Source organism: Scyliorhinus canicula, chromosome 3, assembly GCF_902713615.1.
Source record: "Scyliorhinus canicula chromosome 3, sScyCan1.1, whole genome shotgun sequence".
In the NCBI taxonomy this organism is placed as follows: Eukaryota; Metazoa; Chordata; class Chondrichthyes; order Carcharhiniformes; family Scyliorhinidae; genus Scyliorhinus; species Scyliorhinus canicula.
This window is the reverse complement of record NC_052148.1, coordinates 206,600,365-206,623,488: the sequence shown is the minus strand read 5'-3', so window position 1 is coordinate 206,623,488 and position 23,124 is coordinate 206,600,365. Positions and strand designations below refer to the sequence as shown.

General features: G+C 42.6%; 1 protein-coding gene across 1 annotated transcript in view; it reads left to right on the top strand.

Moving 5' to 3' along the window:
* Positions 1 to 19,998, top strand: part of lyar (Ly1 antibody reactive homolog (mouse)) — a 31,623-nt gene extending 11,625 nt beyond the window's left edge. The window contains exons 4-9 of the mRNA XM_038792077.1: positions 330 to 437; positions 1,851 to 1,934; positions 5,027 to 5,426; positions 11,239 to 11,316; positions 17,979 to 18,064; positions 18,344 to 19,998. Of these exons, the coding sequence (XP_038648005.1) occupies positions 330 to 437; positions 1,851 to 1,934; positions 5,027 to 5,426; positions 11,239 to 11,316; positions 17,979 to 18,064; positions 18,344 to 18,481 (894 nt within the window). The 3' untranslated portion in view covers positions 18,482 to 19,998. The remainder of the gene's footprint in view (positions 1 to 329; positions 438 to 1,850; positions 1,935 to 5,026; positions 5,427 to 11,238; positions 11,317 to 17,978; positions 18,065 to 18,343) is intronic.
* The last annotated feature ends 3,126 nt before the right edge of the window (positions 19,999 to 23,124 follow it).

The window sequence follows — 23,124 nt, the reverse complement described above, 5'->3', positions numbered from 1 at the left end:
AATTTTTACATTTAAAGTGAACTTGTGGACCTCCACAGTGGAGTCACATATGTTACGTGTGTATAAGTGGCGCTCTGCCTTGTCTGAGTACTAAGTGGCACAAACCTCTGACTGTTCACATGACTTTAGATGTAGGAATCAAGATTTACATAGTATAAAGGAAACATAGGATTACGTTTTATTACCATGGATTATTTTCTGCCGTTTGTATTTGTAATATTTGTTACATAACCTACCATTGCAATCAACTATGTAAAAGTTAATAAAGATTGTATGTGTTATTAGGGTACAGCTGCAGATGTTAAATTGAGTCTTTTTCTTGTATATAGAAAGTTCATGAAGCTATGAATGAATCAAATGCTAGTCCCAAAGTGCAAGAAATTCTGAAGCAAATGGAGTTTTGTGACAATGTACCACGAAAAAAAGCCAAATTTCAGGTTTGTGTGTTTTTAATGGTGATTCTATTCTGTTTAATGGCAACCTGATTTTAATATTGCTACAAATTGGCCAAGTTGCATTATTTTTATCAGACTGCAATTGTATAGTTCTTGGATTGTGTCGATGTTTATAGTTTATAAGACAAAAAGCCTTCTATGGAATATTGAAATGAAATTAAATTAAAATCTCTTATTGTCACAAGTAGGCTTCAAATGAAGTTACTATGAAAAGCCCCTAGTCGCTACATTCCAGCGCCTGTTCGGGGAGGCTGGTACAGGAATTGAACCGTGCTGCTGGCCTGCCTTGGTCTGCTTTAAAAGCCAGCTATGCCCCTGTGCTAAACCAGAATATTTCATTGTTTAGTGAAGCACCAATTCCATAAATCGTATAATTTAGACAGGAACTGTTAAGAATGTGCTCGGTCATTTACCGTGCATATTGACTGGATATCGAATAATAGTTACTCGCTGAACAACGCATGAATTCTGATTGCTTAGATGACTCCTACTTTGTGATAAGTGACTTGAAATAAGGTTAAATTGGAAGTTGTGAATACAAATGTATGTAAGGAATGAAAGTCACTTAATGTGTAAAATTGTAACTAGTTGCTCTGAGATATCCCGTAGTATTGCTCTCTATGTCAATACTATAGATTTTTAAAATTAATTTGCATTATTACATAACATTTGGTCGAGGAGTTTTACAGATTGAATTGGGCTGGTCAGTTTCAGACTACCTCTCCACTACCCAGCATTTCTTCTGCATCTGTAACAAAATGGCTTCCAGGTGGAGCAGATGTCCTGGGTTTTAAAAAAAATCTTTTTATTGGCATTTTCAATGATGTCCTAGGTTTAATACATACACCAGCGTGCGTGTTTTTTCAAATACAATCTACAAATGTTTATGCAGTTGCTAAATTCTGACGTGTACATTTAAAAAAATCTTTGCCTTATTGCACAAGACAGATGTGCAAACATCTTATCAATAGCATGAAAAGGAAAACTTCAAATGCTGAAACTGAATTAAAAGAAGAAATACTAAATATATCCACCAAGTCAGTCAGCATGTGTAAAGGGTTGAGATCGATTTTAATGTTCCAAGTCTGAAGTTCTGATAAAAGATACATATCTGAAACATGATCAGTTTTCTCTTTACAGATCTTAACTCTTGTGTATGTTGGCAGCATATTTTGCTTTTATTTTGAACAGTTTAGCAACTTTAAAGATCCAAAGTTGAATTCATCAAATCATTGATTTTCAAGTTGTCCTTTGGACGTTTATTGCTCGAAGTCTTAAAAATAAAAGCCTTTCTAGTTTTCATTTGATAGGAACGAAGGGTTTCATAAATAGCATTTATTTTCATCTGCATGAAATTTATTGCCAGATATATAGATCTTTTTCATTGTGTTTCAGAACTGGATGAAAAACAGTTTGAACATCCATAATGAGGCTCTGCAGGGGCAAGTGTGGGAGATCTTTGCTGCTGCTATCAGAAGTGTAAGTCACAGCACATGCAAAACTGATTCATACTAAAACAGACCACCTGTATTTGAAATTAGATAGAAATAGAATTTGATTTTCCCATCTATTGGCAAATTCCAGGTTTGGCACCCTTTGTTGTAAGTTGGTTGGAAGGGATACTGTTGTAGTGACTCAATCATAGCTGTTGAATCAAAATCATCACTTTGGAAAAAAAACCCAAAAATCTACATGATAGTAGTCCAATCATCGACCCTTTGGGAGCACCGCTACAACATCTTGTTTCTAAACCCTTGCCCACCACTGATGTTAAACTGTTTGGCTTGTAGTTACTAGGACTGTCCTCCCACCCTTTCTTAAATACTCTGAATTATTCTGGCACCTCCATCGCATCTAGGAAGATTAGAAGATTGTGACAAGCTTTCTGCTATTTCCACTCCTGCTTTCTTGAGCAACCTGCTATGCTCAACTGTTGGCAATCTTTTACACGATGTTCATGAATAGTGAAATGGGCAAAGTCGCAGATGAATCTCTGGGTTCGACCTGAAGTTAACTTGAGGGAACAGGGGAAGAGAAGACAAGAGACTGGGACAGTATACCATAACTAGCCCCATTTTAAAAATGCAGAAGAACAGAGGGACCCTAGTGTGCCCGCATATAAAAACATATTCCTATGGGTGTCAAGGCCAGTGGTTAAAAAATTAAATGGATTTATAAATACAGTAGCGACATAGAAGAAAAGAGATCACTTTAGAACTTTACTTCTGGACACCATTTTCTTGAAAGATGTGAAGGAGACAGAGGACGTTTACCAGGATGTTACCAAGGACCAGTTAAAGAGGTTGGGAAAGTTTAAGACTTGTCCTTGATAAAGATACAATTAAGAAGGGTCCTAATCAAGGTGATTTTTAAGTTTTGCTTGAAAAACTGTTCAATCTGGCAAATGGGTCAACAAGCTGGGATTGTAGATTTAAAATTCTTGGCAATGGATCTGAAAAGGAGGTCGAGAATTCTTTCACTGAGTTATCAGGGTTTGGAATGTTCGCGCTGAAGAGGTGCTGAAGCTAGTTCCATGGAGTGATTTTCAAAGAGAATTGAGGATGAGGTACTTTCATGGTTGCAGATAAAAAGGAGGGGTGAGGGACTGAGCATAATTGCTTTTGCAAAGAGCCGGCATGACGGGCAGGCTGAATGGCCTACTTTCAGTGCTGCAAGTTTCTGTAATTCTATCATGACGTTGACCGCAATTTAGCACCTTATTGAGTGGAACCTGTTGATAGTATTATCTCATGTGAACTGTAGAGGGCAGATGCTGGAGGTGGTAGTAATAATCATCAATGTCTAAGATGACCGAGAGATCAAAGAACATTAGAGATGGCAGATTGTGGTCAAAATCAGGCAGGATATCTTTTGTGACTCTAACCAATTTAGCCTGTGTGGGGCAGAGCCAGTTTGGGGAGACTCTATGTTCTTCTCAATTTATGTATGTAACCACGAATTTAGTATAGGGAGCACAATATCAAATATTGCAGAGGTCACCAGCACAGTTAACTGAAAAGAGGACCTAAAGTATCTTCAGGAGGATATAGACCAGGTAGCTAACTGCTAGAGGAAAAGATAAGAATAAATCTTGGGGAAAAAAATTGAAAACCTAATACAATAAACTTTAAAAGTAGTTGAAGGGCTGAGGAAGTTTTTGGATAAACGGGCAAAATAGAAAAATCATTTCAAACAATTTTCAAAAAGCATTTAGAATCTGCTATATTGGGAATAAAGTACAAAAAAAAAAGAAGTAATGCAAAACGTTTGCAAAGCATTGGTTAGGCCACGTAAGAAAGGAAAATAAAATCAAGTTTGAATACCTTGTGTTAGGTTATTCAGGCCATTGAAACATTGCCGAGGACAGTCATTAAACGTTACTAAAGGTGAAAGGCTTTACTGACGAAGAGAAGCAGTTCAGAGAATGTTCACCTGACTGATTCTAGTATTGAGGGAGTTATCCTATGAGGAAAGGCTGGACTGGAGTTTACAAGAATGAGGGGTGATCTTATTGAAGCATTTAAGATCCTAAGGGGACTTGACAGGGTGGATGCTGAAAAGATGTTTGTGTGGGAGAGACCAGAACGAGGACACCATTTAAAAAATAAAGGTCTCCCTTTTAAGACGGAGATGAAAAGAATGTTTTTTCTTGTGGGTCATGAGTCTGTGGAACTCTGAGTGGTGGAGGTAGGGTCATTGAATATTTCTTTTTTTAAATTTAAAGTACCCAATTAGTTTTTTTCCACTTCCGGAATAATTTAGCATGGCCAATCCATCTACCCCGCACATCTTTGGGTTGTGGAGATGAAACTCACGCAGACACTGGGAGAATGTGCAAACTCCACACACAGTGACCAGGGGTAGGGATTGAGCCCGAGTCCTCCGTGCCGTAGGCAGCAGTGCTAACCACTGCTCCACTGTGCCGTCTTGGGTCATTGAATATTTCCTAGGCTGAATTAGATAGATTCTTGATTTGATCAGGGAGCCATAGGGGATAGGAAGGAAGGTGGAGTTGAGGCCACAGTCAGATCGCCAGGATTTTATTGAATGGCAGAACAGGGCTGAGGGGCAGAATGGCCTGCTTCTAATGCATATGTTCTTTTGACAGACTAAAGAAGTTGGAGATCTTAGTACTAAAACAAGAGAACAAAATTATAATATGAGAGCTATATCATTTGTGAGTGAAATCAGGAAACACTTGTTCACACAAGATAGTGGAAATCTGGTACTTGCTCTTGTGGATGCTGGATTATTTGACATTTTCAACAGTACAGTGAATAGAAAACTGGTCCCCTGTTTTCAGCATCATAGAATTTATAGTGCAGAAGGAGGCCATTCGGCCCAGCGAGTCTGCATCAGCTCTTGGAAAGAGCACCGTACTTGAGCCCACGCCTCCACCCTATCCCAGTAACCCCACCTAACTCCGGGCTGTAGAGAAGATTAAGAGATCTACTTTGTAATGCATGTGATACAGAAAATGTTAAACCTTTCCTTAACTGTGCCATTTTGATAACTCTGTAATGTAAATTAATCTTGCTATATAATAAATATATTAAATTTGTTTTGCCAAGGATAAAAATGACCAGCAGCCAAAGCAGAACCACATTCAGAATGGCATAGAGCCATTGGAATCAGTCGAAGCACAGCAGTCTCCGGCACCTGTCGTAGAAAATGAAAAGAAGGAAAGAAAAAAACTGGAGAAAAAAGAGAAACGGCAAAAAAAATCCAAAAAAGAACAGAAACACTTGAACTCAAAGGAAGGTGAAAATGCTTCAAAGCAGGAACCAGATTCCGAAGTGAGTGAGCAGCAAGAGAAAAAGAAGAAAAAACATAAAAAGCAGCAAAAGAAAGAAGGGGCCCAGGCTGTCGTGAAAAAAAGCAATCAAACAGAGGATTGTGAGCAACAAGACGGTGAAAATTTACGTGGCAGCAAGAAGAGCAAGAAGCGTAAACACAAACAATCCAGTGCAGGTAGGTAATTAGTGTTTTGGTTCTTCTTTGAAATACCTGCAGAAAACCAGTTAATCTATTATCAGCTTTACCTGCATAGTGGAAATCTTTTGAATGATAATTAATATCAATGGAGTGGGAAGGTGGCTTCTCCATTACCCAACATCAGTATTGGGATTCCCGATCGGGCAGAGAATGGCGGGTCGCCAGATCAGCGCCAATCGCCAGACCCATTGCAACGCCACTGGCTGTAGCATGCCATCCACCCGGGCCAGCAGGAAAATGTAAATTCAGGTTTAGTATCACCCCATGATGCTCCAACACTTGCAGCCAGACATCCACCAGATGGGCATCAGTGCAACGTTAGATTAGAGCCTGAGGTCAAGGCACTGATATGCCCTGTTGCTAGTCTGCAGGGTCAACTGGGTCAACCCCTCACCTGCAGGCCAAGCCCACCCAGGATCCTTGGGGAACCCCCCTGCTCTGCAGCTTGACAGAGGGGTACCTATGGCCTTCACTGCATGGGTGCAGGTGTAGCCATCTCAGATAGCCACCTGCAAAGGACCATGGGAATTATGGCCAACCCAGGACTCAGTCACACTCAGAGCTTATGCGTGTATTTGCAACCCAGATGGCTAGACGCGATCGAAACCCCCAGCTCGTTTGCATTCTAATGGCCCATTTCCCCAGAACAAAAGGACTGTACACAGGTAACCGATACAGATGCAGACTAACCGGCGCCACTCCCTTTGCTAAGAAAGCCCAAACAACCAAGGTCAATGACCGCTCAAGATACGCCCAGCCATCAAGTCACCCGCCCTTTATTGGCCAAAATCGAAGGCAGTGATAGAAGCTTGTCGAATTATTGGGTCCAAAACTAAGGACCACCCCAAAGAGTGCGGAATCACAGAGGGATAAAAAGAGACACAGCCATGTGTTCGGTCTCTCTTGGCCCCGGCGCTCGGTCTCTCTTGGCCCTGACCTACGCCTAAAACCAAGTGTAGCATCACGACCAGAATTTCAACACCAACAATCGCTACCAGACGGACGAGCCCAGCAGAAACTAAGTCACCTCTCCAGACCCAGCCACGCAAGATCTGAACAACGGCCTTGTTCCTCTGCGTAAAGCTGGGTGCCTGAAGATAAGTACAGGTTGTTGTAGTGTGAGGTGTAATTTAGCTTGAAGTGTTTTATGTTGCATGTTGAAGTAATTCTGGTGTGTATCATTGAACGTGAACTAACTAACTGGTTGTTGGTCTTTGATCGATATCCGGTAAAACCTTGTGGTGGTATCATTTGATACCAGGCGACTCTGAAAAGCAATATCATTATTAATAACTGTCATATCAGTAACCAGTTAAAAAGATCAACACGGGTTCCACTGCTAGGGTGTTGGTGCCAGGGGCAGTGCATTGTTGTCAATGCCAGGGGGAGGGGACAGCAGGGGCTGATCGAGAGGGGCGGGGACAGCATGATGTGTTGTTCCTGTGGTGGGGGGAGGATGCCTCCTTGGGAGTGGGGTGCGGGGGCGCTGCCACAGAACTTTGTGATTGGGCTGCACGCTCAAATGCCAGCCCAATAACGAGATCCCAATGGAATCCGCCGAGCTCTCCACCATGCATAAATATACGTGGTTCAGGAGTGAGACTCTCCCCGGGGTGCTGTTCCTAATGCCAGTGGAGACCAATCCATTGGTTTTGGGGGAAAATCCCAGAGATATTGCTTTTGAAATTGTAAACTGCCATTTACATCATCTTGCCAAATGTTGCATCAAGATTGAGGCAGGGCATTTGGGAAACCCCCCCCCCCCCCACCCCAAGAAATTCAGGGCCAGTTTTTCCAGTGTTTTGTAGGCAGAGGGAGCATGGAAATTTAGAAAGCAGGGTGTTGGGTCAGTTCCTCAACATATTCCCCTTTTTCCAGCTGTGGCGGGTAGCCAGTTAAGGTATTTTGCACTTGAGTGACATTTTACAAATGGCATGCAGAGCCATGTTGTGTCGGTAACTTGGCCAAGGTGGCGGTACAGCGACAATCGATTGTCTTATCGAAGCTAACCTTCTGTCAGGTCAGCAATATGAAGGGAGAGTGCAACAAGAATGGTCCCGTGCAGTAGCAGAGAGCTGGCATTGTGGAATTACCGTTCTGAGGCAGGTAACACATACAGATTGTCACCTTGACTGGTATTTCACCAGTCATATGCTGCAAGAGCATTTGTTCTGCACAAGCCCTGTCTATTGAAGGTTGCCCCTGGACATAGGGTCCACTTATTCAGTCATCAGTAGACCATGGTGGAGCAATACATCCATCTACATACATGAGAGTGCCACAGAGGCAGGCGGGGACCAAGAGGTCGGAAGAGGGTACATGTGCCATTTAAGGGGTAATTTAGCGTGGCCAATCCACCTAACCTACACATCTGGGTTTGCGCGGGTGAAACCCACGCAGACACGGAGTGAATGTGCGAACTCCACACGGACAGTGACCCAGGGCCGGGATTCGAACCCGCATCCTCAGTGCCGTAGTCCCAGTGCTAACCACTGTGCCACCTTGCTGCCCTAGAATCAACTTTTTTGACCTATCGAAGCAGTAGATGACTATGGCCAGAGAAAGTAACTGTCTCACTGAATTTCCGCGTGTAGGCTCCTTCCATGTCTTGACTGCAGATGTATGTCAAATTTCACAATCCGCTACCCACAATTGCATCATACAGGTCGCGGATGCCCGATATCTGAGGGCATTTGAGTACACAACATTTACCACCGTGCGGCCAGGGGGCTGTAGGACTTGCTTTATGTTAGGATTCCATCAAGTTCAGAGGATAGCAGATTGCACCCGCAACCGCTGTCATTTAAGCCAACTGCGCACAAAGTTCTCTGGCAATTACCACAATGTATACATCCCAAGGCGGTTTCAGATGCTTCAGCTGTTTGTGTCAGAAGATAGGTTTACATGGCAGAGACACTACTGAAAAATTCACCTGAGAATCATAGAATTTACAGTGCAAAAGGAGGCCATTTGGCCCATCGAGTCTGCACCGGCTCCTGGTCATCCACCTAACCTGCACATCTTTGGATTGTGGGACGAAACTGGAGCACTCTGAGGAAACCCTCACAGACATGGGGAGAGCGTGCAGACTCCGCACAGACAGTGACCTAAGCCGGGAATCGAACCTGGGACCCTGGAGCTGTACAGCAATGTGCTACCATGCTGCCCAGGGGCAGCCTTGTATTGTAGTGATGTCAGTATGGCCTGCGTGAGATCAGAAATGGGTGCTTTTGTCAATCCTTGACCTCTGTGGACGTTTTACATTCCCAATACCTCTCCAACAAAGACTTTGTCCCAGAATATTGCTATGCAGTTTAATGCATATCACATGCATCAGGTTGCTGGCATGAGCTTCATTTGAACAAAGGCACTTATGAATTGGGGGAAACGATAAAGAAATTCACCCAAGTATGTCCCATAGTAATGCTACTGAAATTTCTGGCTTCTCCTCTGTGCACATCTATGTTGTACGCCCCCTGTGGCTGAGGCCAAAGTGGAGACAGTCTGATCTTTTCCCAGCTCCGATAAGGGAAATGTTAGTGATCGCCATCTCTGGGTAAGCCCCTTCCACCAACTGCTCCAAATGCATCTGCACGGATAGCCTTGGCTATGGGAACGGGTCTCATTGTGTGTGCCTGTGTCAGAGGAGTCTGCAGTGGAGGTTGCTAGCAGCTTATCAGGGTGCTTTGAGAATTCTCCCTCATTACCAGTAGCCCCATCTCTAGCCTTTCAGGGCTCACCTGCATCTGCCTATTAACCATGAGTGGTAGAGCACCTGGCTGCACTTCCAGGTGCCTCTGTGCCATTGTTGCAATGGAATGAACAATGCTGCTGTGCACTGTGTATGCCATTATGCTGTTTGTTTGAGTGGGTGTATGAGTCTCCATAAGGTTGGCCACACTTTCAATGGAGGTACACATGCATGCATTCAACTGAAAGATGGCGATACTCATGACCTGTACAGACTCCTCTGTTTTCTGCCCAAGGATGTGTACACAACCTCCGGCTCCACATCTCTCTTTGCTGCTACACAAACACTGGTTTGTGCATGATCCTAGAGGCTCAGCATCCCGGGCGAGCCGCGCATCTCTGGTATGCTTCTGTGCCCTTCAGGGACTGCCCACATGCTGTTGCTCACATGTGACTTTTCACCTTGTGCCAACTGTTTGACATGTGACTGCACTAGTGGAGAGTATACTTGATTCCTGTGATGGTGCAGCCCTATAAAACCAGCAATGCCTTATCTGCTGCCTCTTGCTCTTTCCCTGTCATTGGCCCTGTAGTTTAGAGAAGATGTCAGTTCATGAATCTTGCATTTCTTCAGTGACTATTTCAGCACACTTCTAGCTACTTCTCAAATGAAAGAATGTTGACACAGAAATAAAAATCAACTAGCTGCTCCAGGTCTGTGGCATGGTTTCAAACATTAGGCTTTCACCCCTATCTGACATACCCCATGCCCTGTAGAGACATTGCTAATCTCCACGGCTGAATCTTCTATCTGCGTTAGGACTGAGAATAGGAATACCTCAGTCCTGATGTGGCTTGTCCCCTGAGTTCTGTGCTCTCTTCACCTCCACTGTGACTGAATGAACGGGCTCCCATGGCATTGTGCCATGTACGTTTCTCAAACCATTAATATCCTGGTGCAATTTGTGTATCTGCCATGAATGACCATCGTAGAAATGCCTCTTGGTCACAGGGACTTGCGCACACATGTCTCAGTGGAACTTGTTAGCACTGAAGTATTGCAGTGTAGAGGGTTGCTGTGCTTTTCAATCCTTCAAGTGTACTACCTCTGGATTTCATGCTACTGACCTTCCCAGACCTTGGTAGGTCATTGATTTGTTTAAGGCACTGGATCCATATCCCCCTGTGCCACCGCCAGCCTTGCGTACTTTGCTATGGTGGCTGGCTTCCTTCTCCCCGTCTTGGGGGGAAAGATAGCTCCAATATTATCTCCAGGGATACTAAATCTTGGGGATCCCTCTGTTCCTTTCCCTTAACGTTCCACACGCGACAGAGGCACACTGCCTGCAGCCGCACTTCAGGCTGCTGGGCACGGTTCAAAATTACTTGACTACCAGCATTCACCGCTGGGACCCTCCCATTGTTTTTAATTGGTCAATGAGCACAGAGGCAGCTTGTTAATTGTCTGCCTCCTATAATGTTGCCTGAATTGCAGACACCAGCAGAGTCAGGATCCAGAATGGACCAACACGTTTAATTTTGTACGTCTGGAAGGTTCTGGTCAATGTGTCTATTTTAGATAATGGTCGCGTGCTTCCGGCTGTTCATGATGATGGCATCTTCTGACGGTGCACACCTGCCGTGGCTTCATGGCAGTGTGAGGTGAATTCAATGGGGAATCCCATGTTAATAAGCAAGTACCTATCCTCTTGGTGTATAGTCCTGTGCTAGAGGGACCTTGCAGGCAAACAAATTCTTTCCAATCATATACCATTGCTGCACATGAACTAAAGGATGCAGGTAGAATTGATGTACTCCTTTGTTTTGAAGGTTGGAAATCTATCTGCAATACTTGCGTTTTCTTGGTGACAATTTAGACTTCAGTCATTTTTGTTCCCCTTTGGGAAAGAAGAAATAACTTTTTATTTTAAATTGGGAATAAGTAAAAGGTGTAGATTGTCTTCTCCTCAGTTTTACTAACTTTAAAGATTGATCTATATAGCTTCATAGGTAAGAGTGCATCCTAAGCCTGGCCAACTACTGACTTTTTAATCCAAATTGGTCTTATTGACTTGATAATCTTCTTGCACATCAACAGATGAGCCCATTTCTAAACAGAAGAAAGTTGAAATTCCAGAAACAGAGGAAGTGGAAGAAAATAATGACTCAAAGCAAGGTATTTATGCATCAGTAATACATTAAAACCTTACAACTTACTGGACTTTGTCTACGCCACATGGCTTCCTGTTTCGGCTTCCTATCTCTTAACTTTCTTTCCCATGATTTCTGATATCAACATTTAGAAATATCTTGTGTGTCATAAGAACATAAGAACTAGGAGCAGGAGTAGGCCATCTGGCCCCTCGAGCCTGCTCCGCCATTCAATGAGATCATGGCTGATCTTTTGTGGACTCAGCTCCACTTTCCGGCCCGAACACCATAACCCTTAATCCCTTTATTCTTCAAAAAACTATCTATCTTTACCTTAAAAACATGTAATGAAGGAGCCTCAACTGCTTCACTGGGCAAGGAATTCCATAGATTCACAACCCTTTGGGTGAAGAAGTTCCTCCTAAACTCAGTTCTAAATCTACTTCCCCTTATTTTGAGGCTATGCCCCCTAGTTCTGCTGTCACCCGCCAGTGGAAACAACCTGCCCGCATCTATCCTATCTATTCCCTTCATAATTTTAAATGTTTCTATAAGATCCCCCCTCATCCTTCTAAATTCCAACGAGTACAGTCCCAGTCTACTCAACCTCTCCTCATAATCCAACCCCTTCAGCTCTGGGATTAACCTAGTGAATCTCCTCTGCACACCCTCCAGCGCCAGTACGTCCTTTCTCAAGTAAGGAGACCAAAACTGAACACAATACTCCAGGTGTGGCCACACTAACACCTTATACAATTGCAACATAACCTCCCTAGTCTTAAACTCCATCCCTCTAGCAATGAAGGACAAAATTCCATTTGCCTTCTTAATCACCTGTTGCACTTGTAAACCAACCTTCTGTGACTCATGCACTAGCACACCCAAGTCTCTCTGAACAGCGGCATGCTTTAATATTTTATCGTTTAAATAATAATCCCGTTTGTTGTTATTCCTACCAAAATGGATAACCTCACATTTGTCAACATTGTATTCCATCTGCCAGACCCGAGCCCATTCACTTAACCTATCCAAATCCCTCTGCAGACTTCCAGTATCCTCTGCACTTTTCGCTTTACCACTCATCTTAGTGTCATCTGCAAACTTGGACACATTGCCCTTGGTCCCCAACTCCAAATCATCAATGTAAATTGTGAACAATTGTGGGCCCAACACGGATCCCTGAGGGACACCACTAGCTACTGATTGCCAACCAGAGAAACACCCATTTATCCCAACTCTTTGCTTTCTATTAATTAACCAATCCTCTATCCATGCTACTACTTTACCCTTAATGCCATGCATCTTTATCTTATGCAGCAACCTTTTGTGTGGCACCTTGTCAAAGGCTTTCTGGAAATCCAGATATACCACATCCATCGGCTCCCCGTTATCTACTGCACTGGTAATGTCCTCAAAAAATTCCACTAAATTAGTTAGGCACGACCTGCCTTTTACGAACCCATGCTGCGTCTGCCCAATGGGACAATTTCTATCCAGATGCCTCGCAATTTCTTCCTTGATGATAGATTCCAGCATCTTCCCTATTACCGAAGTTAAACTCACTGGCCTATAATTTCCTGCTTTCTGCCTACCTCCTTTTTTAAACAGTGGCGTCACGTTTGCTAATTTCCAATCCACCGGGACCACCCCAGAGTCTAGTGAATTTCGGTAAATTATCACTAGTGCATCTGCAATTTCCCTAGCCATCTCTTTTAGCACTCTGGGATGCATTCCATCAGGGCCAGGAGACTTGTCTACCTTTAGCCCCATTAGCTTGCCCATCACTCCCTCCTTAGTGATAACAATCGTCTCAAGGTCCTCACCTGTCATAGCCTCATTTCTATCAGTCACTGGCATGTTATTTGTGTCTTCCACTGTGAAGACCGACCCAAAAAACCTGTTCAGTTCCTCAGCCATTTCCTCATTTCCCATTATTAAAACTCCCTTCTCATCCTCTAAAGGACCAATATTTACCTTAGCCACTCTTTTTTGTCTTATATATTTGTAAAAACTTTTACTGTCTGTTTTTATATTCTGAGCAAGTTTACTCTCATACTCTATCTTACTCTTCTTTATAGCTTTTTTAGTAGCTTTCTGTTGCCCCCTAAAGATTTCCCAGTCCTCTAATCTCCCAGCAATCTTTGCCACTTTATATGCTTTTTCCTTCAATTTGATACTCTCCCTTATTTCCTTAGATATCCACGGTCGATTTTCCCTCTTTCTTCCGTCCTTCCTTTTTGTTGGTATAAACCTTTGCTGAGCACTGTGAAAAATCGCTTGGAAGGTTCTCCACTGTTCCTCAACTATTCCACCATAAAGTCTTAGCTCCCAGTCTACCTTAGCTAGTTCTTCTCTCATCCCCTTGTAATCTCCTTTGTTTAAACACAAAACACTAGTATTTGATTTTACTTTCTCACCCTCCATCTGTATTTTAAATTCCACCATATTGTGATCGCTCCTTCCGAGAGGATCCCTAACTATGAGATCATGAATCAATCCTGTCTCATTACACAGGACAAGATCTAGGACCGCTTGTTCCCTCGTAGGTTCCATTACATACTGTTCTAGGAAACTATCGCGGATACATTCTATAAACTCCTCCTCACGGTTGCCTTGACCGACCTGGTTAAACCAATCGACATGTAGATTAAAATCCCCCATGATAACTGCTGTACCATTTCTACATGCATCAGTTATTTCTTTGTTTATTGCCTGCCCCACCATCTCGTTACTATTTGGTGGCCGATAGACTACTCCTATCAGTGACTTTTTCGCCTTACTATTCCTGATTTCCACCCAAATGGATTCAACCTTATCCTCCATAGCACCGATGTCATCCCTTACTATTGCCCGGATGTCATCCTTAAATAACAGAGCAACACCACCTCCCTTACCATCCACTCTGTCCTTCCGAATAGTTTGATACCCTCGGATATTTAACTCCCAGTCGTGACCATCCTTTAACCATGTTTCAGTAATGGCCACTAAATCATAGTCCTTCACGATGATTTGTGCCACCAACTCATTTACTTTATTCCGAATACTACGAGCATTCAGGTAAAGTACACTTATGTTGGTTTTTTTACCTCTGTTTTGAATCTTAACATCTCCAGTTTTATTCCTTTTGTTATTACTGGGCCTATTCACTGTGCTCCCCTCAGTCACTGTACCTTGTACTGTCGCCCTTATGGATTTCTGACTATGTCTTCTCTGCCTTGCACTTTTCCCCTTACTTCCTTTTGTTTCTGTCCCTGTTTTACTACCTTCCAACTTCCAGCATTGGTTCCCATCCCCCTGCCACATTAGTTTAAACCCTCCCCAACAGCTCTAGAAAACACCCCCTCTAGGACATCGGTTCCAGTCCTGCCCAAGTGCAGACCGTCCGGTTTGTACTGGTCCCACCTCCCCCAGAACCGGTCCCAATGCCCCAGGAATTTGAATCCCTCCCTCTTGCACCATCTCTCGAGCCACGCATTCATCCTATCTATCCTGACATTCCTACTCTGACTAGCTCGTGGCACTGGTAGCAATCCTGAGATTACTACCTTTGAGGTCCTACTTTTTAGTTTAACTCCTAACTCCCTGAATGTTATAATATAACAATAATATTTTATTGTCACAAGTATGGAGTTACTGTGAAAAGCCCCTAGTCGCCACATTCCGGCGCCTGTTCGGGTAAGCTGGCACGGGAATTGAATCTGCGCTGCTGGCCTTGTCCTGCATCATATTACACCATTTGGCTGCTTGGTAGCTAAGTGGCAAATTTTAGTGTGTTCTCAGGCAAACTATCAGAAAAATAAACTCTTAACCCTCTGCTCGCATTTCTGCTTAAGCTGCACTGGGGTTTAGTGTCCCCCGACCAGGCTGATCACATGGAATGTGAGAGGACTGAATGGGCCGATCAAGGGGTCCTGCATGTTCGCGCATTTGAGGAGCTTAAAGGCGGATGTGGCATTCTTGCAGGAAATGCACCTGAAGATTGGGGATCAGACCAGGCTAAGGAAAGGGTGGGTAGGTCAGGCCTTCTACTCAGGAGTCAATATGAAAACGCGTGGGGTGACGGTCCTAATAAATAAGCGGGTAACTTTTGAGGTGGGGAATATAGTAGCTGACTTGGGATTGGGGGGGGGGGGGGGGGGGGGGAGATTCGTAATGGCGAGTGGGAAATTGGAGGGGCTGCTGGTGAACGTTTGAAATGAATGAAATGAAAATCGCTTATTGTCAAAAGTAGGCTTCAAATGAATTTACTGTGGAAAGCCTCAAATTGGGACGATATTGAATTCACGAGGCAGGTGCTGGGGAAGATCCCGGACCTAGACTCGTACCGGCTGATCATGGGGGGGGGGGGGGGGATTTTAATACAGTCATTGAGCCAAAATTGGATTGGTCGAATCCACGGTCGGGGAGGGTATCAGCGGTGGCGAGGGAATCGAAAGGAGTTAAGGAGCGCATGGGAGGAGTGAACCCGTGGAGGTTTTGAAGGAGAAGTCAAGCACAAGTGGGAGAAAGAGTTGGGGAAGGAGTTGGAGGCTGCACTGTGGGGGGAGGCTTTGAGGAGAGTGAACGCATCCTCTTTGTGTGCAAGGCTTCGCCTTATTCAATTCAAGGTCATCCTCAGGGCACTTATGACGGTGGCCAAGATGAGTATGTTTTTTGAGGGGGTGGAGGATAAGTGTGGACGGTGCGCGGATGGGCCTACGAACCATGTCCACATGTTTCAGGCCTGTCTGATTCTGGTGGGGGTTTGCTGACGTTATGTCTGAGGTGTTGAGGGTGAAGAAGGTCCCGAGTCCAGAAGTGGCAATGTTTGGAATGTCAGAAGAACTGGGAGACCAGGGGGTGAGAGAGGCCTGATAGCACGGAGACTGATCTTGCTGGAATGGAGGAACTCGGGGCCACCGAAATCGGGGGTGCGGGTGAGGGATCTTGTGGAATTCCTCAGGTTGGAAAAGATCAAGTTCGCCTTGAGAGGGACTGTGGAGGGATTTGCCAGAGATGGACACTGTTTATCGACTACTTCAAGAATAGTTAAGAAGTCAGCAAGGGGGGGAGGGGGGGGGTTGTTGGGGCTAAAAAAAAAGGAGGTAGGGGAGATGGAGGGTAGCAGCAGAGATGGTGGACGGTGGAGTGTTAGATATTTATTTGCTATGTGAATTCTTGCTGGCTCTCTTTGTGTTTGATGTATATACACAAAAACCTTAATAAAAACATTTCTTAATAAGTGTCAATCCAGTTGAGTGGTTTTAGGAGATTTTAAAATGTCATTTTTAATTTAGCTTTTTCTTTTTCCTTTCAAAATTTTTCCTCTCTCTCTCTCTCTCAATCCAACCTTTCTTTCCCTCATTATTTCTCTTTCTGTGTCTAATTGGAAATTGAAGTCACCCACTTGAATTCGCTCTCCTCCTTTACCATTTCTCTATTTCTGTCTCTCAGTCTGGAGGTCTTGTTGGTTAAGGACATACCCTCTGTGTCCCATTGTTGCAGATACACTGTTGCTCTCTACCAACAACTTTGTGGGGAAAATTCATAAAATGCAATCATGCACAATAAATTTGACACGACAAACCCATGCTTACCAATGGAATGTGGGTATAATTACAGCATCGTGAATGTGGATATTGGAATTTATGATACAAATATAAAGATAACATTGAAAACTTATAAAATGAATGCTGAAATAATTTCCGCCTCAGTTATCTCCCACTTTCTAGCCTGGCTTCACCTGAAGACTAAAATTGACCTTTTTTACTCCTTGCATGCAATATAATTGGAAATCAACTAGTATTGAGAAAAAAATAAGAGGGCTGTGTTTTATCACTTTTAATCTTGGCTTATTACATGCTTAAATTAACGACAGTTGTATATTTTTAATATTGTTTTGTCCAGTATTTTTGAAGTAATCACTAGTATATGACACTCCACTCTTAACATGCAATGAGAATTATGTATTGGAAATATTCCTGTAATCATTTACTTTACATCAAAAAGAAAGCGTAGAGTATTCTCATAACATTTTGCATACCTTTGAAGTGTAGTTAACTTCAGTAATGTGGACAAATGCAGGAGCCAACCTGCATACAGCAAGGTCCCATCCACAGTAAGGGGTTAAATAACCAGATAACCTGTATTAATGATGTTAGCTGCGGACCATATATTGGTTGGGACACCAGGGGGAACTCTTCTCCTCCTCTTCAGATAGTACAATGGACATTTTACTTTCACCAGAGTGGGACGTGAGGCTTTGGTTTACTGTCTGATTCAGCACCAGCTCAGTAATGCATTTAAGTTTGGATTATATACTCTTTTGAACTTGAACCCACAACCATCTGATTTACTTGAGTGCTACCGCTGAGACTAGCCATTAAAACAACGGCTTGTTTAACATGGGTTAAACAAGGTCCAAATATGTGCCTCATTTTTTTTAAACAGTACTTGCTTGCTATTAGCAAAATATCTGGTGCATTTGTATTTATGCATTTATAGAAAGTGTGAATTTGTTTTGGATACGTAAAAATTATGGGTTGCATATCCAAATTACTAACTCACCCTTGACTTCTGTTGTATGTTTAGAACTAAATAAGTTCCAATAAATTGAAAGGTGATGCATTGAGAGTTCTGTTTAGCTCGTATGCCTTTATTTTCCAATTCTGAATTGATATCTTATAAATCAAAAACTATTTATTTAAGGAAAATTCAACTGGAAAAGGACGATCAGGATTGTTCTACAGCGGTCTCCGGAACACGAAATTTCCATTAAAAAATTAAGGAAAAAGGTAACGTTTATTGTGGCTTTAAAAAATGTGTATACAGAGCTGTTACATTAAGATGTAGAATCACTACAGTGCAGGAGAAGGCCATTCGGCCCATTGAGTCTGCACTGACCCTCTGAAAGAACACTGTAGCAATAATATAAATAATTTTTGCATTCAAAGTTTATTTTATGTTCCTCTTTTGAACATTTGATTTGGATAGTTATTTTACCTATGATGTAATGTAATTAGTATATTACTTTTTGTAACAGTCTCACTTCACATGTGTTGAATTTCTTACAGGTTCTCGCCCAGTACTACTCTGAGAATGGTGTCAGCAACTACAAATCTGAAGTGGAACTCCTGGCACTTTTTTACAAGAAGATAAGCTCTAACCCCAAATTTAAAGTGCTGAAAGATAAAGTGAAACTTGTCAAATAACATTGACTGGACTGGTGAATTTTTAGTAACAAAAGTCTGGACCATATAGACAAAATGAACTTATTCTATCTCTTTCTCTGTAATTGGCTTTCAGAATGTGCTTTTATATCTAATGCTGAAATTTCAACATTGATTTGGGTGACAGCTCGTGCTTCACCGTTGCTTAACGACGCCCTACTATTTAATAAAATGAACTATTTTTACATGTGCTGGAAGAAGTTGACTGTTCAAAATCTTGAATTTAAAATGTGAATGGCCAACATTTAAATGCAATATTTAGAAACTGCGATGTGGGGATCCCTGAATAAATGAAAATCAAGAAAACTATGGATTCCATCTGAGCTCAATTTTACAGAGCGATGCTATAATCTATCGGTTTCTCCCATCATATCCAAATGTTTCCTTAGCTGTATTATCTGTGTTGATCTATCTAAAAGTCCATCCTGGTACTGGTTTCTCTGTTTGGAGAACATTGACATTGTGGCTTTTTAAATGTGTACGCAATAGCTGTTAGTTTAAGACATGGATATAATAATGTTGTCAAAACAATTCTAAAAAATTAATTCATGGATGTGGGCATCGCTGGCTGGGCTGGCATTTATTGCCCATCCCTAATTAATAGGGGTGGCACAGTGGTTAGTACTGCTGCCTCACAGCGCCAGGGACCTGGGTTCAATTCCAACCTTGGGCGACTGACTGTGTGGAGTTCGTACGTTCTCCACGTGTCTGCGTGGTTTTCCTCCGGGTGCACTGGTTTCCTCCCACAGTCCAAACTGCAGGTTCCATGAATTGGCCCAGCTAAATTGCCCTTTTGTGCCCAAAGCATACATCGGTTAGGTGGGGATAGTGTTGGGGGCGTGGGCCAGGGTGGGGTGCTCCTTTTGGATGATAGGTGCAGACTGGATGGGTCAAATGGCCTCCTGCACTGTAGGGATTGTATGACATCTCCAGTATTTTAGTCATTATGTTGCCAGTCGCTTAACAGTGGTGCAAAGCCATTAACTGTACTTTCTGACAAAAATATGTTCCAAAAAGGGAGCATTCGTGTAACAAACACTAGTTTGGAACAGAAGATTGTTTCCCTATTTGATCTTTCCTCCTCACAGCATGCACCACTGGAGCAGAATATTGGAGCAGGGTTTTTCCCAATTGGATATTCATCATTAGTATCAGAGTAAGGATTTTCTTGAAACTTTGCTCCAGCTCCAACATTGTAACTGAAGATATTTGTGCACATAATGTTTCCACCACACATCCAGCGAAGTTACAACACTGGAGAGGGAATTGCACTGCAGAGATTCCAAACACATCTGATCAAACTGAATTAAAGAAGTCTGCACTTGTCTTTCATTACAAATGAACAAATCTCTAAATTGAATCATTTTGTCTCATGTTCTTTATTTTCGTAATGGTATCATGGGGTAAAATGTTCCCTTTGCTTTTATTATTTTTGATCTACCAATGACGGTTATTTGATTTGGAGAGATTAAAGGAAACTTTGAGATTGAGCCACTTAATTTTGTGTCACAGAACATTTTCATTACTTGCTTTTAATTAGAAATGCATTCACCTGGATTTAATGAAGGAATTCTACTCATTGTTCTTCAGGCTGCAATTTGTGGTGTTTCAAGATTATTTCCAGCATGACACACTTTAGAGAGGACTTGTGGTGTGAGAACAGGGCAAGCAAATGACATGGCTATTCAACCAGTTGAGATTGAAGAATTCTCACTGAGACACATCGGGCTACATTTTTGTTCTGTGTTTGTTAATCTAACAAGTGCATAATAGCTTTAGATGCTAATCTTTCTGCTTCAAACAAGGCTTCTTCCAGTTCATATCATCATATCTTATTCCTTTCTCTCATGTACTTATCTAGCTTCCCCTTCATTGCGTCAATGCTGGTCATCTCAACCACTCCAGCACAGTTCCATATTCCTGCCATTCTCTGAACACAGAAGATTCTCCTGAGTTCCCAGGGTGAGATTTCCTGACTGCTTGTGGCGACAGGATCTTCCGACACCGCTGGTGCACTAATGGTGCACCCCCGCCGTGGGTTTCCCAGCGGCCGGGGGTGGACTGAATGGGAAATCCCATTGACAAAGGCGAAGCCAGAAGATCGGGCTAACGGCTAGCTGCTTTCTACTGCTGAGAAACATGCAGCAGGGAGACCAGAGAATCTCTCTTATGGATGTTTTGTTATCTAATATTAAATGCCCTTAACTTAAGAACTCTCACAATTAGAAACATCTGCTACATGACCATCTTATGGGATCCTTTCAAAATTGTAATGCTCTATTGGGTCTAGCAGTCTTTTTGGATACCCAACCTGTTCAGACTCTCCTGATAGTTGTACCCTCTCAGTTCTGATATTTTCTTTGCAAGACTTAATTGCATTTTCTCCATTTATTCAATAATATTCATTTGACATTTCAATGTCAAATGGCCAATTTCAAAGCAGAAAAAATGTATGGTAAAGTTTAATTGCCCTTTTGAAAACCAGATGGCAGAAGAGTAATAAGCTGTTTATAAAACAGAGCCACATCTGTCATCATTGAAGAGATAAATGAGATTAATACTTTGGATTTGGAGCCTCCGCTGTTACATGAGCTTTTCTGTCGTCCAATTCATTGAAATCGGCAGAAGTTGGATAGCACTTAAGTGGCAAAGAAAAGTTAATCTACAATGGCTGGAGTCATTTAGAGGTATTTAATATGCCTTCGTGCAGTTCAAGCCCCAGTTTCCAATGTCACCAAACAGGCAGGGGACACATGAAAACAGTATGGTGATCACGGTACAGTTTTCCCATCTGTATGAAGAATTAAATCTGGAACTTTTGTAATGCCGAATTTTGATTCAGCTGAGCTATCAGCCATTGGTCGACTGGGAAAGAAGGAAAGGAAGTTTTTGTCTGCATTGTTCTTCTTGTCCTATAGCAATTTGAAGTAAAAGAATGAAATTACGATACAGCTCTGCTATGATTTAGTACTGCCGCTGAATGACCTACTGCTGTTCTCATGATCCTTCTTGCTTCCTTTTCTCATCCTTTTTCTCTTCCTTCTTCCTTATCTTCACCTCCTTGCCCTCTGAATTTCTATTTTTCTGTCTTCGCCTTCCCAAACAAAATATAATGTGAAAACAATTGTATTCCTCAAAGCAGTGGTTCCATTGAAGTTGCAGGCTTCAAATTAGACATTTCCTCAATAAATCAAGTGGAAAATTAATCGATATATCTCCCACAAACTTAGGCACACATGCCAACTTATGACCTAGTTTTGTATTTTTAAAAATTCAATTCTATATAGTTCCCATAAATTTCAGTTATGCTATTTCTTCCATGTTATTCTATTCTCTCAGAAAATGCAGGCACTTATACAATTTACCATGGTGTTACACAGATGTGGTCTTTAACAGTGACAACGTTCAAAAGTCGGGAACCAACGTAATTACATTCCTCAGCTAGTGATAAGTTGATGAAGCGTCAAAAGTGAGAATTCCTGCCTGTTTGAGCCAACGTGATCTTCCAGTCCCCCTAATGGCACCCCACCCCCGTGGATTTCCAGCGGCTGGGGTGGATTTAATGGGAAATCCCATTGACAAAGGCGGAATCAGAAGATCTGGCCAATGGCGGGTTGGTTCCCGCATCCAAGGAATTTGAAGGAAGTGAGTGGGAATTGCAAAGGCACTGGCCTTAATTTCCAGTCTCCCTAGGCTCAGGGTGTTGCCAGACACCGAGAAAATTGCAACGTTCATACCTTTGTTCAAAAAATGTTGTAACGATAAGTCCAGCAACTACAGGCCATTAGTTAAAGCTCAGTGGTGGGAAGCTTTTAGAAACAATATTTGGCTTGAGTTTTTTAGTGAGGTAATACGGTTGAGAGGGCAATGTCGTTGGTGTTGTGCACATGGACTTCCAACAGACATTTGATAGAGCGCCGCACAACAGCACAACAGATCAAAGTTAGAGCTTGTGGACTAAAAGGGACACTCGTGACATGGATACAAAATTGGCTGAGCGACACGAAACATAGTGGTGAATGGTGGTTCTGCGGACTGGAGGAAGGTTTATAGTGGAGTTTCCGAGGATCGGTGTTAGGACCCCTGCTCTTCCTGATATATATATATTAATGACCTAAATCTTGATGTACAGGACACAGTTTCAAAATTTGCAGCTGCTACAATACTATTGTAAACCACGTGGAGGATATTGTTGGAACGTCAAAATCACGTGCTGGGGAACAGTTGACTTCTGGGATTGATGGTTCGGTTCCTTCTGCAGGTGGTGAAATCGCCTATCTGATGGGAAAGTAGCTTCTCCAGTTCCATTTATATGTCTGCGGTCACAATGATATATCTGGTCATTAATTTTCACCATATATGATCGAATTTACCGCTTCTCTGCATAGGTCTCCAGTTGCCAAATGTGCTGACTTTTGTTTAGGATGTTGAATGTCTGCATTTGAACCGCCTTTCTTCTGGCAATGATTTGGCAGCTTTATCAAAACGCAATTTTGTATTCTGCCGTTTCTACGTCCATACCTTCAGGAGCTGTGTTTCTTCTCTCTAAGGTTGCCTTGTACACATCTGTGCTGGATATACTCAATTTATTATGATCCCTTTGGCAATCTTCAGTGCTGTCTCAG